The sequence below is a fragment of the Manacus candei genome, unplaced genomic scaffold, assembly GCF_025592945.1.
Source record: "Manacus candei isolate 608988 ecotype Guabito, Panama unplaced genomic scaffold, ASM2559294v1 h1tg000028l, whole genome shotgun sequence".
NCBI classification, from domain to species: Eukaryota; Metazoa; Chordata; class Aves; order Passeriformes; family Pipridae; genus Manacus; species Manacus candei.
Window position 1 is genome coordinate 39,357,810 of NW_026138076.1, and position 17,590 is coordinate 39,375,399.

Consider the following 17,590-nt stretch of genomic DNA (forward strand, 5'->3'; position numbering starts at 1 on the left):
ATATCAAAAGTAGCGCTTAAGAAACTTCTTGGTTAACTTTAGAGCTTTGTTTTGATTTATTTATTTTCTTTGCCTGAAGAGAGGGCTGTGTAAATGCTGCACTGTTAAGGGAAAGAAGTTCAAACTTTACATAAGGGCTTTTTGCCCAGTGTCTCTTGGCATGCTTCCTTGAGTTTTAGATTGCTTTGTATTGTGAAGTATTACAGAATAAGATAACACAGTGTTATCAATGCACTGAGGAAGGGCTTTGCACTGAAGAAATTGAGCCAAAATTCCTTTTCAAGGAAGCAGAGAGTGCATTTGAATAAGCATTAAATTCAGCAGGGGAATAGCTAATATGATTGGTTTTAAAGACACAGAAATGAGTATTTTGCTGTGTTATGAGAATTTTAAAAAGCCGGAGGAAGAACATACAAGCTTTCTACTCCCAGTTTCAGCCAAGACGCTGTAGCAATTTTATAAATCAGAAAGTAAACAAATGATTGTGATTTTATTTTTGAATGGCTACTATCACAAAATACCTTTGGTTCATTTGTTCTGGCAATATATGTCTTAATGATGTATTCTGCATTATAACCGGCAAATGTTTCTGCAGCGGATTTTGCTAAAGTGATGAGGATTTTTAACAGACTTCTCTCCACCAAATTAGGCACCAATCCTGCGTACACTTACACAGTTTATTTGTTTCCAGATACGGCATGTACGTAGACTTTTATATCTGTAGCAAAAATAGGCACAGTCTTAAGGGAATGTAGTCTCCAAGACTGTTGGTCTATCTTCTGAGGAGTGCTGGGCTACAGTCATCTGGATTGCTCTTCAAGAGCCAGGCTTTTATTCACAGAAACCTTTCCCCTGCTGTATTTACAGCAGATATTTTATTTTTAAAAGAAAGCAACACAACAGATGGAGACTGAAAGGAAAACTGAAGGAATACGCAGTATTTTCTGCAAAGCTGGGCATCTGACAAATCACCCACCAACATCACCATGATCTTAGGTTACCAGCCAGCCTCTTGTAGTAACTTTGTACAAACTTCTAGAAACTTCAGGTAAGAAGTTTTGCAGAATTTCCCTGTCCCAAGGACCCTTAGGAAAGGCTGATCGATAGCTTTGCTGCAAACACAAATTTTACCCTTGCCCAGACAGGTGCAGCTCACAACAGGCTGAGAAAGAGTAGGATCCTCTTACACCGGAATTGATGTTTGCTCACAGTTTTCCATCGTGCAATATTTCATGGTCTTCATTTTTTTGGTTATTAAAATAGGATGTTATCCAACAAGTGGAGGGGAAGACAAGGTCAGGGAATTGGTTCTCGTCTCAGAAGTGGCAGCTAGAGCTGCTGAGCAACATGTGTTTCTCGTTTGAAACGTATCACTCATTCTTAAAAACAATAATACATACCATCTGTTGCAGCCATTCATAATTGATAAGATTTGGGCTGCATTTGACTGTGAAAACCCATTTCAACATGAGTATCGACATTCAGATGAAGAAGTGTTGCAAAGCAATTTGTCGGAGCTTTCTTACCGTACATTAGAGCCAACAATGGCCAAATGTCTCCAGGCACAGACATGGGGCTCTGGAAGCCCCAGTTATCAAGGCACTGCAAAGCGTCAGCATCTTCCCATGGCAAAAAAAAGTTTATTTTCAGTTGGAATGACCATCTGAGTCCAACCACTCAACCATTTTGGGGCTAACCAAAAACCAAAGCAAAATACTAAAGGCATTGTCCAAATGCTTCTTAGAGACTGACAGGCTTGGGGCATTAAACAACCCTCCAGGAAGCCTCCTCCAGTGCTTCTCCTTCTCAGTAAAGAAATGCTTCCTAGTGCCCAGTATAAACCTCCCTTGATGCAGCTTTGAACAATTACCATTTGTCCTATCGCTGGACACCAGTGAGAAGAACTCAGCACCTCCGTCCACACATCGTCTCCCCTCAGGAAATTGTAGAGTGCAATGAGGCTGTTCCTTGGCCTCTTTTTCTCCAAACTTGACAAATCCAGAGTTCTCCACTGCTCCTCAAAGGACATGTCTTCCAGCCCTTTTACTGGCTTTGCTGCCCTCCTCTGGATGCACCTTAACATCCATCTGTGGGGTCCAGAACTGCACACAGTACTCAAGATAGAGGTTGCACCCACACCTAGTACAGTGGGATAATCACCTTTTTTTGATGGTCTAGTTATACTTTGATGCACCCCAGGATAGGGTTTTGCCCTCTGGGCTGCCAGAGCACACACTGCTGGCTGTCAACCAGCATCCCCAAATCCCTTTCTGCAGAGTTGCTTTCCAGCTACTCCTCTGTACCAGGTAAAGAATCCAACAGTTGTTCTTGTTAAATTTTGTCCCATTAATGATTGCCCAACACTCCAATCTATCTGTGCTTCCTCTGCAATGCCTCTTGTCCCTTAAGAGAGTTAAAGGCACCTCCCAGTTTGGAATCATCGGCACACTTGCTAATAATGCATTAAAATCCTGTATCCAGATATTTGATAAATATATTGAACAGAACTGGCCCTAGAATTGAATCTTGAGGAACATCACTGGTAAACAGTCATTAGCCAGAAGTGGTCACATTCACTACAAGCCTTTGAGTCCTGCCTTCCAGCCAGTTCTTCACCCAGCACGTTATTAACCTGCCCATCCCACAGCTGGACAACTTGTCCAGAAGGATGCTGTACCAAAAGCATCAAAAGCCTTCCTAAAATTCAGAAAAACTATAACCACCACCTTCTCTTCATCCACTAGGTGACTGATCTTATCACAGAAGGATCCCAAACTATTTCAACAAGGCTTTGTCTGGGCCTGATGACTGCACTATGCTTTAAATGCCTGACAATAGTACCCACTATGATCTTCTCCATAATTTTTCCAGGAACTGAGACTAGATGAATAGTCTGTAGTTCTCTGGGTCTTTCCACTTGTTCTTATGAATTGGAATTACACTACCTAACTTCAAGTCAGCAGGGACCTCCCCAGACTCCCAAAACATTTGGTAGATAATCAAGAGTGATCCTGCTACTGCTAGTTCCTTCAGTACTCTGAAATGAATCTCATCAGGACCCATGGACTTGCCAGCATTCAGCTGATACAGTTGGTCTGTTACAATTTCAGTGTTCACAATAGGAAAGTTACTGCTCCCACACACTTGCAGTCCTCCTGCTCAGAGGACCAACTAGGCCAAGGTCTATCAGCATTATTAAGGACTTCAGCAAAGAAAAGCATTTAATGTCTCCGCTTTCTCTTCATCTCCATTAGTCAGGTGACCACCTTCAACAAGTATCACTCCCAATGTTTTCTTTAAACCTCCTCTTGCTATTAACATACTTTAAAAAAGCTCTTCATGTTATCTGAAACAACACTGGCCAGCTTCAACTCTAATTAAGATTTGGCCTTTCCTGTCTTCTCCCTGCATATACAAACCACAGCTCCGTAATCTTCCTTTTTTACCAAGGCAAAATGTGAATGATTGCTTTTGTGCACTCTAGAACTGGTTTGAGAATTTAACAGCCATTTAATTTTGTCTCTAAGAGGAAATGACAGAACAGACCAGTCCTCTTTGAGAAAGAAACACCTTTCCTTTGCACTGCATCACAAATGTCTCTCAAATGGGAAGGCCCAAAATCACGTTGTTTCATAATCAAGGCTGCACTGATTTTAATACTGCCCATTTTCACTCTGTGCATTCAAATTCCCTCCATGTCAATAAGAAAATTCCCAAGTGTTTCAGTGGGCTTTCATCAAAAGCATGTGCTGAAAGACAACTACTATGCCTTTATTAAGATTGTTTACAAAAAAGAAAAAAAAAAACTCAGGGGGAAATAAAAAACCTTCAAAACTTAAGACATTAACTTAAACATGACAATTGAACAGGTTATATTTTTAGTGGATTCTATTTGAAACACTGACTTTTTGTTTTCAAAGTACCAACCGCAGAATGTCGATTTGTCACTTTATGGTAATTAACATCCTCCCCCACCAGAGTCATCTGGAACATATTTAATTACTGACTTCATTGAAAATGTATATGGCACATGCTCACTCTTCTGAGTGAGTCTTAAAATGGACAAAGGCCTATTTGTTCCTTCTTCGAAAACTCAGCCTCAGCACATAAAGTGACCCTCAAATTAGGCTTCTGTTATTTGCGCATACCATGTATAAGATGCAAACATGCAAGCTGACATCCATCAAACATTTAAGCACATGCCTTGGTCTAAGTGTCCCAGTGGTGTCAACGGGGAAAGCCCTAGAGAAACCAGGGGTACAACTGTGCCTTGTAGAAATACTCATCTGGCAAATTTATTTCTGTATTACATCTTGCGCCTCTGCACCTCATGTCCTAGTCCTCACCAAAGCTGTCTCAGACGTGCCTGTAGGTGCTGCAGGCACTCCCTGCACACGCACCCTGCCCATGCCAAACCTGTGGCAGTACTCAGATACGATCCTATTTCCCTGCTACATTTTAATAGCTGATGCCTCCACATCTTCTGCTCCATACTGAGTATTGACTAACAGTCTTTCCTGTTTCAGGCACTGCAAAACTGAGTATAAATACCTAAAGCAGCAACAGGACACGCATGTGATTATATTGAGGTAGGACTAATTGCAGCCTATGATAAGGAGAAGACCATCAGTAATAATAAAGTGTAATTTCATACCAACGAGAGCCACTAGCCACTCCTTTCTGCTCTCCCATACGAGGCTAGACTATCAAAATCATTTATCTTACAATTTCCACGTTTAGAGCCATGTCTTATTAATAAAAAATATCTCCAACACCATCTATACATTGTTTCCTGGTTTTATTTCTCCTTAAGGTCAAATATTCAAACCCGAGTCTGCATTTTCTCCACAGACTTTACACTCCTCCCCTTCAGTTTTGCTGCAGAAACGCAGAACCATCTTTTTAAGGTTGCATTCAGAATAGCACTTAAATGCAGAATTTTCTGCTTTAAATAGTAACATAGGTGGAATAACGCCAGAGTGTTTCCTGTACAGACATTAAAGGCAGATTTTCAGGGGAGCTCAGTTTTCATTAGGGTACCTAAATATAATGGACTCATTTTCAAAATCTCAAGAGCAATAGTTCCTGTTCTTTTTAGTAGAACCATAATTTTGTAAATCTGAACATCGGAGGTTTGGGAAACTTTCAGGTGCATGAGTGTGCATCTGTGTGGTCCTGCAAGCCTTTGCAAGAGATGAAATGGAAAAATGTGATATTATTAATTTTTAAAGCAAAAAGAACAAAGGCCCAATGCTGCCTCTCCTGGGATAAAAAGAAAGGACTCAGCTGGATTACACAGTGATGCGCCAACCCCAGAGTGCTGCACTAGCGTGTGCTCTTCAGCAAAGGACAAGACAATAGTTTCACTCACAGACACTATTCAAACACACACACGAGAGGAAAAAAGAAAAGAGTTAATGAGGTGCAGCGGAATAATACCTTCATAAAAGCAGAGGGGGGAAACCAGGTAGACGTCATCTGCAAGGTAAATTAAAATTATACATCTCTGAGGATTATCAGTGAAAATTGAGATCTGGAAGGGAATTTGCTTTTGATATTGGACAGGATAAATACTCACTATAAATCTTTTTATGTGGGCCTGTAGAGCGGAACAGAGAAATTAAAGATAAATGAGATTAAGGCATTTTTTTTTAAACTACATTAGACATATTTAAGTTACTCATGGAGAGGAAAAGGACTTTAGAGGAGAAGATTAGTTTAGACCCTCAGCAATACATTCACCTGGGAAATCAATTGGAATAATCTTTTCTAATCTGACATGGTTATCAACCCCCTTAGGCCCCCTCCCCACCCCAGAAAAAAAAAAAGTCAGACACACCTCAAAAAACCCTTAAGAACATCTCTGCATAACCTGGCAATCAGGCCAGGTAAGTGACACATCATGACTATTTTTGGATAAGAAAACTGTAGAAATAAGTTGCACGATTTTGCTTGGGGTTTTGGTTTTTTTTGTTTGTTTTTCAAATGGATACCCTGGGGATGGCTCCTTTGCCCTAGTCTTCCACAATTCCTCCTCCCATTTAACTCCTCTTAGAAACAGAGGCAGAAGCTAACCAAAATCAAATGATATGCCGTCTGCGTTTCTGCCTCCTTTGCCAGAGGTACATATAACTACTGTGGTTTCATGCAGGCCTATATTGTTGTTAAAAGTCAACTGGAAATGTTGTTAGCAAGGGAAGTGGAGGAAATGAGGAAAAAGTAATACATTCAGATGCATTTGGCTCTCTTCCTGGGAGCCCTTTTAATATAAAGAAACTCAACAAAGTTGTATTTTTAGATCTGGAAAGATGTGCTTTCGTATTTCACACACTAAAGGGATTTGCCTTAATATACTCAAATTTCCCCCCTCCTTTCTCCTCCCTCATGTGCTAGAAGAAATGAACTTGAATCCTCAACTTAGCCACTGGATACACATATTCTGTTCTCCCTATTGGCCAGAATAAAACTCAATAAATGTATTTAATTTCTTTTGTGGATTTATAATAGCACCTGGCAAGGATGGTCTTAATCTCCTTATACTGCTTACACCAATGAAAGGAACCTTTGCAGTACTTCTTGTGAGAGAAACTAAAGGAAAATAGGAATAAAATCTGGAAATATAAATATTATTTCCATGAAGATCTTCTATAAAATGTATTAAATCCATATCAAAGTCCCCAGAGGGTGCTTGGTATAATAGCCCAATTTAGACAATAGGTTATTAAAGATGGAAAGAAATATATTCCTCTTAATGATGACAGAATTGTTCAGAGACAACTGGGAAGTATGGGGACATGTTTAGACAGCAAATTGGCAGCAAATATCTGCTGGTGCCCTGTCAGAGAAAGACGAAAAATATGGCTTGGTACAAATGACCTAAAGCCAGTGGTTTCTTCCCATTGGAACTCCCGAAAAGCATGTTTGCAGGGGTCAGGCTGCTACATCTTGTTAGTATCTTTATTAAGGCAACACAAATTCATTTCAGACACTGTAAAGATGCCTTGCTATTTGGATGTGCAACCACCAGCTGCCAAGGTGGGAGGACTGCAGCACCAGATTTTCATTCTTCTTTCTGCCCAGTATTGGTTACAATTTCCATTTTTCCTGAGACAATGTCTGTCATTTACTATGGTAGAAATGGGTGTGACAAAGAATAATTTCTTGAAAAAAGCTAATGACTTCAAACAGCCTCAGGTTAACAGGAACCTGAACCTAAGTTTGCTGACACTAAAAGAAAAGTTTCCCTGCAATTTAATGGCCTTTGATTCAGACTCAAAGGTCAAAGGCATTCAAGATTAAAATCTTGAAAGATTTTAAGAAACTTCTAGTTTAAATTATTGACTAGACCCAAACCACAAATATACACTTTCTCACTCAAAAAAAAAAAAAAAAATCAGTTGCTGTGGGTAAAGATTGTAAAGGAATAAATAGTATATAGAAGTCACACAGGAATTGAGTTACTCCCTTATATTCATAATCTTCATAAAAAAAGTTACACTACTCATCACAGTTTTCCACCTTCCACTTCCATAATAAACCCGTTATAGAGGTCCTTGGGAAAACTGACAAGGTTCTATATCAAGAAAAACAGCATATGTGAGAAACATGTAACAGATCTAGGCACAATTCTTTGACTTATTTAAAGTCTGGATCTCCACACTGCAAAGTTCTGTGAGAGTGAAGTGATTGTGGAAATAGGGATGTGAATTTTGCCTCTTGTACTCTACTACAGAAACCTTTTTATACACTCTTAGAAAAAAAAAAACTTCTTGCCACTGTAGTTCCTTAAAAATATAACAAAAGTATCAACAAATGTGCAATTAAACATCCCATGATCAGCTGACAAGTACATAGGTGCCCAGGCTATAACTGACTTCAACTCTTATCCACTGCAGCATTTCAGACCTAAAACAATTAAGCACAGTACTGTGGTGCCCTCTCTGTGGTGATACAGACAGCATGTGCAACTCAAAGACACACGGGAGCAAAACCTGCTGTTCATTGAGATATGATTTTCAGAACCAAACACAGTACAAAGACAGAATGCATCAGTGAATAGAGGCAATACTTTAAGCCTGGGACTAGGGAGTGGTGAGCTGGTTCAGCAGATGATCAGCTAGACACTAAGAAGAAAGCAACAGAGAAAAAATTACTTTTTGCACAAAGGCTCATATTAGAATGAGTAGAAGACATGAGGTGTTCCACAACCTAGAGGAAAGGATTGAAATGACAGGAGCCAGCAAGAGTTGGCTTTTCACAGAAGCATACTGGAAATTATAGATGCAGCAGGTAGTGATGGTCTTCCTACTATGGAGATTGCCTAACATTTCTCTAATTTCTTCTCACAAGAAAATCCATAGATTTCCTGCTGACAGCAGACCTTAAAACCAGTATGCATTACAGAAACACACACTGGAAATCACCATGTACCTTTATTTTAAGCCAACCTCATTTCAAATTCAAAAATTAACCACATTACCACTTATTTCACTATGTCTCACAAAAATGTTCTTTTTCCTTTCATCCCAGGCTACTTTTGAGTTTTCAAACACCTTTATTTCCCTAGCTCTTGGCACTTAGTTTTTCTGCCCTTCCCGAACATTACGCAGAGAGCTCGGCCTCCAGGTTTGCGAAGCCCCATAATATCAGGTTTATTTTAACCAAGGGTGCTTTCCAATGGGCTGTTGTGTAGGTGCACTTTCCCCACAAACACACAGTAAAAGACAACTGATACGGGAAGTAACACATCCTTCATTTCTGCCTCTGGGGATTAAAAACAAAACCAGCAAGCAAAGCTGTGAGTTTCAGTGAATACAAAAGAAAGAGAGGTTTTTGGCCACAATGCCCCTTAAACTGTGTGCCTTGGAAGAAAGGTAATTTGTCAGCTGGAGACAAAGTAAAGATTCTTTGCTCAGAAATAATCATAATGGATAGTTAGGTCTGGTGCTGGGTTTTTGGTTTGGGTTTTTTGTTTGTTTTTAATTACCGTTCCTAGCCCTTGCACACAAATAATTCATTTAACTAAATAAAACAAAGGAGGCCAGGCTTCAGGAGGGAATTTGCTCATTACTGACCAAAACGCCAACAGTCGGGCTTAATCCCTTGGGAACATTTGCCATTTTCACTACTGGGCCTCAGGAGACCAAGTTCTCTTGGGAAAAACAAAAACAAAACAAAACAAACATAAAAACCCAGGGCAAAAGAAAAGCAGAGAAGCTGCAAGTCCATTTGTTTAACAGAAGCACAGCACTGCTCTCAGCGGACAAACACTGTGTCTCAACCGACAGAGAAGGCGGCAAGAAAACGCACAGAGGGAAAGCCTGGAGGCCACATAATGGTCTTACAGCACTCCAGAAATAATTAAGAACTGTATTCTTCGGAAAAGTGGTCTCATTAAATTGTTTTCAGATTGCAATTTTGTCCTATCTTCTCCCTCCTCTTTCCCTTTCCACTAGCAATCTTAGAGCAATGAAAATATCAGTTTGCTTTCTAGTGCTTGTATTCTCTTAAAAATGTCATTATTCAATTATCTGTCTATTCACTGGCCCTAAGGTCCAGCAGAGCAGATATTGTGCGCCTTCATTTAATGTTTTTAAATGCACTTCAGTCCACTTGTGATACAATAAAACTTTATTGAATTCTGTTCCCACATCACGCTTACCATCCCTCACTTTTATTGATATGTGAGCCCATCTACTCTTCTATCAGCAATAAAAGGAATATTTCTAGCAAGGCTATGACCTTTCCTTCCATCACTACAGCAACTGGGAAATGTGATTTCAGGTTCCGTGTTTAAAAGGAAAAAAAGTCCTAAGAAAAGAAGTGATGAACTCAAGCATTTTTTCCTTCCTCTTGTTAGTGTTGCAGAAGCAGGAAATTTTCTGTAAGCACCAAAGATATTTGGTGCCTTCAAAACATTTATTAGCCTGTTTAGCGAGAATGGAAAGGAAGGACAATTCATCCTTCCTTGGAAGCCATGAACATTTTTCCCTTGCAGGAATCAGCCCTTTGAACAGATCTTCTCACTATTAAAAACTGATGGAAGACTTGTTGCCTGGATGTGAGGTAAGTTGTCATCACAGTGAAGTACGCCATGCCTGAGGCACCTGTCTCACTCCCTCTTGCAGATGCCATATTTTCTATCAACGCAGCAATAGGCTTGTCCTCATTGACTCTACACCTTTTTTCCACTTTGCCCTACCCTATAGCTTAAATTTTCCAATTCCCTATTAAAAAAGACTGTTTCTGAAGGATATCAGTGTACAAGTTATTCTGTGAACTCCAAAATCCAGAACCTAAGGGAATTGGGAGCTCAGGAAAAACTGAAGGTAAATCATACTCATCTAGCTAAATCCTCTTTTCCACACTATGCTGGGTTCCCTGGAAGCCTGTACAGTTGTCTCTAGGGGAAAATGAACAGAAAAAACACTGCAAAATATCTCTGGTGCTTTCAACTCGTGCCATTTTCAAAACCTGAATAAAAACTAAATGCAGACAATCCCTAAATTTCAGTCAAAGCCATTGGGTGATAGTGTCATCCACGAAGGGCAGTGCCAGTGCCGTGGCCCACGGACCACGTGTGCTCAAGAAAGTGAAGGGAAGGAGGCTCGTCATGCTGAAGTCATGCAAGTTCATTCATCCTTCTCAGAGATACGTGCAGAACTACTAAAACACGGATGGTTTGAGCTGTAAAGTGTTACATACTCACAAAGGTGGTATTTGCATTGGGAAAACCAACACGTTCGTTCAGGTTTATCAGATTACCAATTGAAAATCTGGCTGCTTACAATGACAGCTAGCCCAGCCCCTCTCCCACCACCACTGGTCCTGCAAAACTGCACTCTCTTGCTTGCCACCAGCCTCACATAGAGCTTTGGATAAATCACTCATCTGCTTTCTGTGCTGGCTCCTAAGTAAAATTGGAAGGCCCTTAGCACATTACAAAGGTGAAATAAGAAAAATTACACTCCTAGATGTACTGGCACCATGACAACAGGATTGTACAAGCACCAGAAGATGACAGTGAAGCGTTTCTGCAATGAGTGTTGACCTAGCTTCACAAAACCACCTCCACCACTGCTGTTCCAATTACCCATTTAACTCTGCTTGGTAAAGAGAGAAGGGGAGAGGGAGGGGATGCACTAGGAAACAACAGAGTACTGGATCGAAGGGACCCTCACCATGTCAGGTTTCTCATAATCACACACAGCATAACACAGCTTAAATGCAGCTTGAGACATCTCTCCACCATAAGATGTGTCCACAGCTCTGGCAATGGCAGACTGCAGATCTGCAGTAGTACAAATTAAATTAAAAAAACATCAAAAAACTCTCTTGTTTGGTAATTACTAAAAGAAAATTCAATTTAAGAAAATTGGAGTAGTAATTTCAGAAGAAAAAGGGCAATATTTAAAGCAGGTGTCAGAGAAATACACATTATAAGCTAAGGTCTGCTTTGATAAAGACAAAATTAATTTTATGACTTCTTCTGATACCAACAATACAGGACACCTGATGCCACTGAAGCCTGTCAAATTAGGGCTGGTATCTTTTACCTACTGAAATCACCAGCTTTTCACTTGCTTTTCCCTGTCAGAGGGCAACCAAAAAAGTCCAGACATTTTTTGAATGACTGTCCATTTTTGTAGAAGGCAGCTTCTACCACACACAGTGACTACAGGATCAGGAAAATAAGGAAAGGACTGGGCTATCTGCATAATCATCTGTCCCCTTCTCCATGTGTTGAAAGTAACTGCAGCCTCGTGAAACTCTCTTTGCAAGGGGTATCTCTAGTAAACACACAGGAATGTGGTGTATGGGGTGATATAAAGAACATTTCACAATATATGAGCTACTGAAGTTTGAGGAGGTTTGGTTCTCCCCCATGTGAGAGGAAAGGGCATGCTTTCCTCTTGAAAATGATATGAGCTAGTGGTGGAAGAGTTAATAAATAAAATCTCAAGAGAAGCAGGCTACCCAATGGAGTTTTAAATCTTAAGTAATTTTTCTCTGAGGCAGCGTATACACTAGCACTATATTGAGCATAAGTGCCCAAGGTCAGTCCTAATAACATCTGTTAAAGATGATTCCTAAACTCTCTTCTCTTGAGATGCACACATAGTCCCTTCTGCTGCTGAGCCAGCACTTGGGTAAACCCTCTCTCTGTCCACAAAGAAGAATTTGAAACTGTAAGGAGTAACCCATCCAACCAGACAGAGGTAGGCTGGAATTGCACACAAGTGCCTGACTAAATTATTAGTTCCTTTATTATGCAACTGATGTGTTCTTTTAGGAGATGGTCATATGGCAGACACCACCATTCACCAAGGGCTCGGTGCACTGAGCCACCAATGAAATGTCAGTGGCTGAGGAAAAGTTTTCCCCAGCGCTGGAGAACCCATAGAGTCCACTCCCTTCCTCCAAGCAAAACATCACACACGGTGGATGGGTGTGGGGAGTGAAGCTAAGGAAGCTGGACCTGAAAGGACTTGGACAACAGCCCAAATATGGCTAGAGGAGTTGAAGCACCTGGGTTCAGTGTTAAGAACTGACCTTTCAAACAGTAGAGGCATCACTCAGGGCATCAAGGGAGAAATAGATTTCATCCACCAGGCGTAGCTTTGGTCCAACCATACCTTTTCTGATCTACTTGCCCAGAGCTGATACCTTCCCCATCACTTGGACAGCTTTCACTTGTGGGGCACTCGTGGGGCTGAGGTAGGGAACATCTACAAAATTAAACTGATCATTCTGAGAGAAGAAATGGAGGCAGTAACAAATCCACCACTTCAGGTAGGAGAAGAGCCCTAGGTTTTTGACTCTATATCTGCAGACAAATGGGGACAGTTTGCCTCAACACAGCCAACTTCTCTGGTGCTACATTGAATAACAACACATGAAAATTGATCCAAAATTTCCTAGGCAATGCAGAACAACAAGCTCAGGAGATTGGATCCTATTTCACCATGTGCTCACGCCTTGTCTTCCCCCTCCATAACTCTACTTGCAGAGGTATTATATTTGATTCATAAAGAAATGGAGGATAGAGCCATCAAAGCTATTAATTTAATTGCAAAGGTATTGTGGCAGTTGTTGACATTTTCCTACCCACATTCAGATCATTAAAAAATACACAATCCCCTACTGTACATTTGGTACTGAGCAACCTCAGTACTGAGTTATTTTACATCTTGTACACAGGGTCGATTAACGCCATGGAGCATAATACTGACATATTACCTTTCTCACAAGGCATTTCAAAATTCCTCTTTGTTTTATATGCAACAAAGGCTACAGAGGGGTACTAGGTAACAACTACTGCTTTACCAGTCTAGTCTCCAGAAGGAATGGCATATCTCATGCAAATCACAAATCACAAGGAAATACAACATGCTATGATAAACTGAAAGCAATCTCCCCTCACCCTCTCAATGAACAGTGTCAATTCTAAAATGAAAGACCTCATTTAGAGTGGAATAACTCCAAACTGTAATTTGGAGAATATTCTGCTCACTAGGGCAGACCATAAGCCCCTGATGTCACTCTTTCCATGGTTTAATAGCTCACTCCATAAAAAGTATTCCATCATTGAAATTAGAAGCCTCACATTTTTGTTTAGAAAAAAACAAATGTGGACATGCTGAGCCTCCCGTCAGCAGAGAATCCAAGTCCCTCAGCCAAGAGGTCCCCTTTGCTCAGAGAGGTGGCTTAAGCTGCATCCCTGGCCTTGCAGTTTCTCAGAAGTCAAACACTATGCAGCCTTCCCAGATGGCAGAAGTAGGCAGGTGGCCACCTCCTGCATGAGGGATGGGGACCACCCAAAGGGCTGTGAGATCCTGCTTTCCCTCTGGACAGTGTGCCTGTCACTGCTCAGACACGTTTGCTTTCCTGCAGCCCATGCTCGAGGCAGCGAAGAAGATGGTCTTAGTCCTTGAGCCAAATCCTGGGTTTCAGCAAACTGAAATTTCCTGCTGCTTTCTCAGTACAACACTGTGGGTCAAAAGCATCCATTTCCATACCTGCTTTTTTATTTTGAGAGGTGTGCTATAAGCTCTGGCCCGCTCCAACAGAAAACCTAGAAATGGTGTTGTTATTCACTGCTCAGCTCTTTACAACTGCTAACAAAAAGTGCACTCCTAGTATTGTCGTTATTTCTTTTCTGAGGTAAGACCTTTTTGACAGTAGGACTGTAACTGCGTTTAACAAATTCGGTTTCTACAGAAAGCAAATTCTGAGGTACACTTAACTTTTCGCATCTCTGAATTTCCTGTTTGGCACACACTGCTGTAATCTCAGATGACTGCCTCAAAACCGGATTGCCTGTAATTTGCCTTCATAACCATGGAAGCTTATAAATTAGTATATTCTACCATCAAACATCAAATTTCCCAAAACGTTAGCTTTCTACCTCCCTGGTGATACAATACTGTATGTAAGGCACTTATCAAATGTCACCAATTACACGGACATAGGAAAGCTGAAGCGCACTGCTGTATGATCACAATCATAAACCTCTGTGAAGAGCAGCTGGAAGCTAGCAGTAGTCCTCTGGTCTGCTTTCTCTAATAGGGTTTCCCAAGTGTTTTCCAAAAGATGATATGTTACTGTTAAACTGCACAGCACAGAAAATATGGGGCATTATTAGAATATTTTTAATCTAAGCGCAAACCTTGCACAGAGAACAATTTTTCATATCTTATCAGCTCAGTCTTACTTGATGCACGTGGTTTGGTTTACTCGCCCTTGGGCAACAAGAGACAAGCTCAAGGTTGGCCCAGTCTCCATAATAAATCTCTTTTAAAGAAAGAAATGCAAATATATCAAGATACATACTGTAAGGTACACATTCGTACTGCACTTCCAGGTACTTGTATGTCCCAGGGCATGGGTCTGGAAACACATCAGGGCCAGCAACAACTGCACACTGGGTCCGATTACTGCACCTGAAAAGCAACAAAAATGAGAGTCAGAAAACAGACCATACAGAGGGACAGATTGAGAAGCTGAGTGGCCCCTCCAGTGTTAACAAGGGTGAAGATGCAGAAGCCAGGACTTCAGCATCAGCTGGGGAAGCTCATCAGTGAGCATGGAAAGGCTGGTGGCAAATACCAATGTCTTCATCAGCTTATTGCCAAAAGAGAAGAGGCATGGTGGTACAACCCTTCCCCTCCAAGCAGTTCTTACAGCACCAGGAGCTATTTCTTTAAAACCAAACTGAGAGGATGAGTCAAAAACATGTCTACAGGTACATAATCCTCTAATTCTTGAATCCCAAACTCCATTACAGTGACCTCAATTAACCTTAAATACCAGCATCTGCACCAAACAAAACGCAAAGACTAAACCAACAACAACGGTGGCAAAAAATAATCATTGTATATTTTACAGCAGACATAACAATATGTTTTACAACATGTTTATAAAGCGTTCCTACAAAAACAGTTATCTTGTATAATACTGTTTAATGCAAAGCAAAGACTAGAAACAGCAACACTTGACTGGGAAAAAAAAAATCACCAAATAAAAGCTGTCTAAAATCCAAAATAATGTTTTTCGTACACAGCCTGCTAAGGAAACCTCCCAGTCTGACCATTCACAAGACAACATACTTGCATTCACTACAAATGGCTAAGTTTTATTCAATCATTCTGCCCAGCATGCCTGCATCTCCTGAGATGACGTACTTTTTCCAAAAAGCAAGCACTGATCTCCATGAAGGAGACACACAGAAGGAGGTGACCTTGGCTGCTGCAGTGAGCATCTTTCAGGTTAAGAGCACAAATACAGAGGTTGGATCCTGCAAGATGCTTTTACTGAGGCACATATACATGTCCATGGGTGACTGATTTGTGCATGTATAGAAACCCACATTTGCCTCTGCTTTTGTGGTACAAGCACCTCTATGTACAATTTTAGTGTAATTTGGGTATGCAAAAGCATTTAGCAAACAGTGATTCTATAGACAAAAATCCTCTGCCTCTCTGTTCATTTAAAGAAAAGAGAAAAATATAATTAGTCTTTGATTTTTATGCTTTTGCGTGCCAGAGAGAGACTTCCCAAGGGCTAGACCACTGCCTTTACTTCCTTTAAGATTTTGCCTCCTCTGACGTGATATGGGACCCCTGACCCTCCTGCTCTTCTAGCAGAAGCTGTGACATCCAGCACAGAATTCATTTAGAGTTGCAGTGGAAATGCTTCATGTTTACCTGAGGCTACAGTTTGTCAGCCTTAATGCGGATTTTATTTGAGCCCATAAATTAAAATTGATTCATTAGTGACTGCCTTAAGCTCCATAATTTCTTTAATTTTATGGAAAGATTAATAAGAGCTGATACGCTTGTTCATCAGGCTGTTTTGCTGGATAGCAGATAATCCAGAGGGCTGGGACATTCTCGTGTTTTCTAGTTGAAAGACAGCACTTATCACAGCAAGTGGCTACTGTTATCATACACACAGAAAAATAATTTTCTTAACAAAAAAAGTAACTTTGTTGTCCTCGCCTATGCTACTCACAGACAAAAGGCCTGGCTGGGACATCACAGGTAGCTTGGACTGTGCAAGTGGGCAGTCTTCCAGGAGAGACTTTGAACATCATCCAAAATTTCACTTTCAACAAAAATCCTTTACTGGGCTCAATGTGCCTTTCAAAAAGCAATTGCAGTGGCCTAATCAATAGCCTTTCTGGCTGAAGAGACAGCCCTGGCCACGTTACATAGAATAATGGTAATGGATCAAAGATACCTTTCAAAATCACAAGTAAGAAAGCACAGTTATGAGGGATTGGAAGTTGGAGGGAAACAAACACATCTAGGGTTCATCTGTGCATGTTTTCTTTCTGTCTGCAAGGAAGTATTTGCTTTGAATAGTCAACCATTTCCTTGCATCCACTTTTTTTTAATGCAAGAACTTAGATAGAAAAAACAGAAGTGAAAATGTGCAACCTAGAAAGCTCTAGATTCATAACCAGAGTTTCAAAACTCGGCTTGGAAGTTGAAGGCTGTGAACATCAGTTTTAACCTCCCCAAATACATGCTACCTTCTGCAATATCACCAGAGAGACTAAAACCATAAGGATACAAAGGGTAGAGTAGGGAATGCAGGGTACTGCTATAGGCTTTCCCCCCCAACTCTAGAATATCCTGAAGCTCCCTTACATAACCCTAGAATGGGGTTCTATGCCTACCAAGCAAAGAAACTTGAAAAGAAGGTGAGATCAAATTGTCAGTGGCACCTTGGGGAAGAAACACAGAAAACCAAATGAAAAACTCCTAAATAAAATCTCAAATACTGTGTTCTGTCAGTACCTCACAAAATTAACAGAAAAAGAGCTAATACAGAAAAAAAAAAATCAAAACCAGGAGAACTCAACCTGCTTTTTTTTTCACACTCATTTCATATGGGCAGCAAAACTGTGTCTGGCACAAAACTGTCTCTTATCACCCCAGGGTGAAACCATGCAGGTTTCTCATTCTTAAGGGATGAGGACAATTTAGACTAAAACCCTTAAGAAAAAAGCTAATACCTGTTCAACCAACTATTACTGTCAGACATCAGGCTACAGAAATTTTAAGGGGACAAAGAGGTAAAAACT

The 17,590-nt window shown here is 40.6% G+C and overlaps 1 protein-coding gene across 15 annotated transcripts in view; it reads right to left on the reverse strand.

Annotated features, from left to right (window-relative positions):
* Positions 1–17,590, reverse strand: part of ADGRL3 (adhesion G protein-coupled receptor L3) — a 515,791-nt gene that overhangs the window by 205,986 nt on the left and 292,215 nt on the right. For all 15 annotated transcript variants that reach the window (XM_051790785.1, XM_051790777.1, XM_051790772.1 and 12 more), the window contains exon 5: positions 14,833–14,942. In XM_051790785.1, the coding sequence (XP_051646745.1) occupies positions 14,833–14,942 (110 nt within the window). The remainder of the gene's footprint in view (positions 1–14,832; positions 14,943–17,590) is intronic.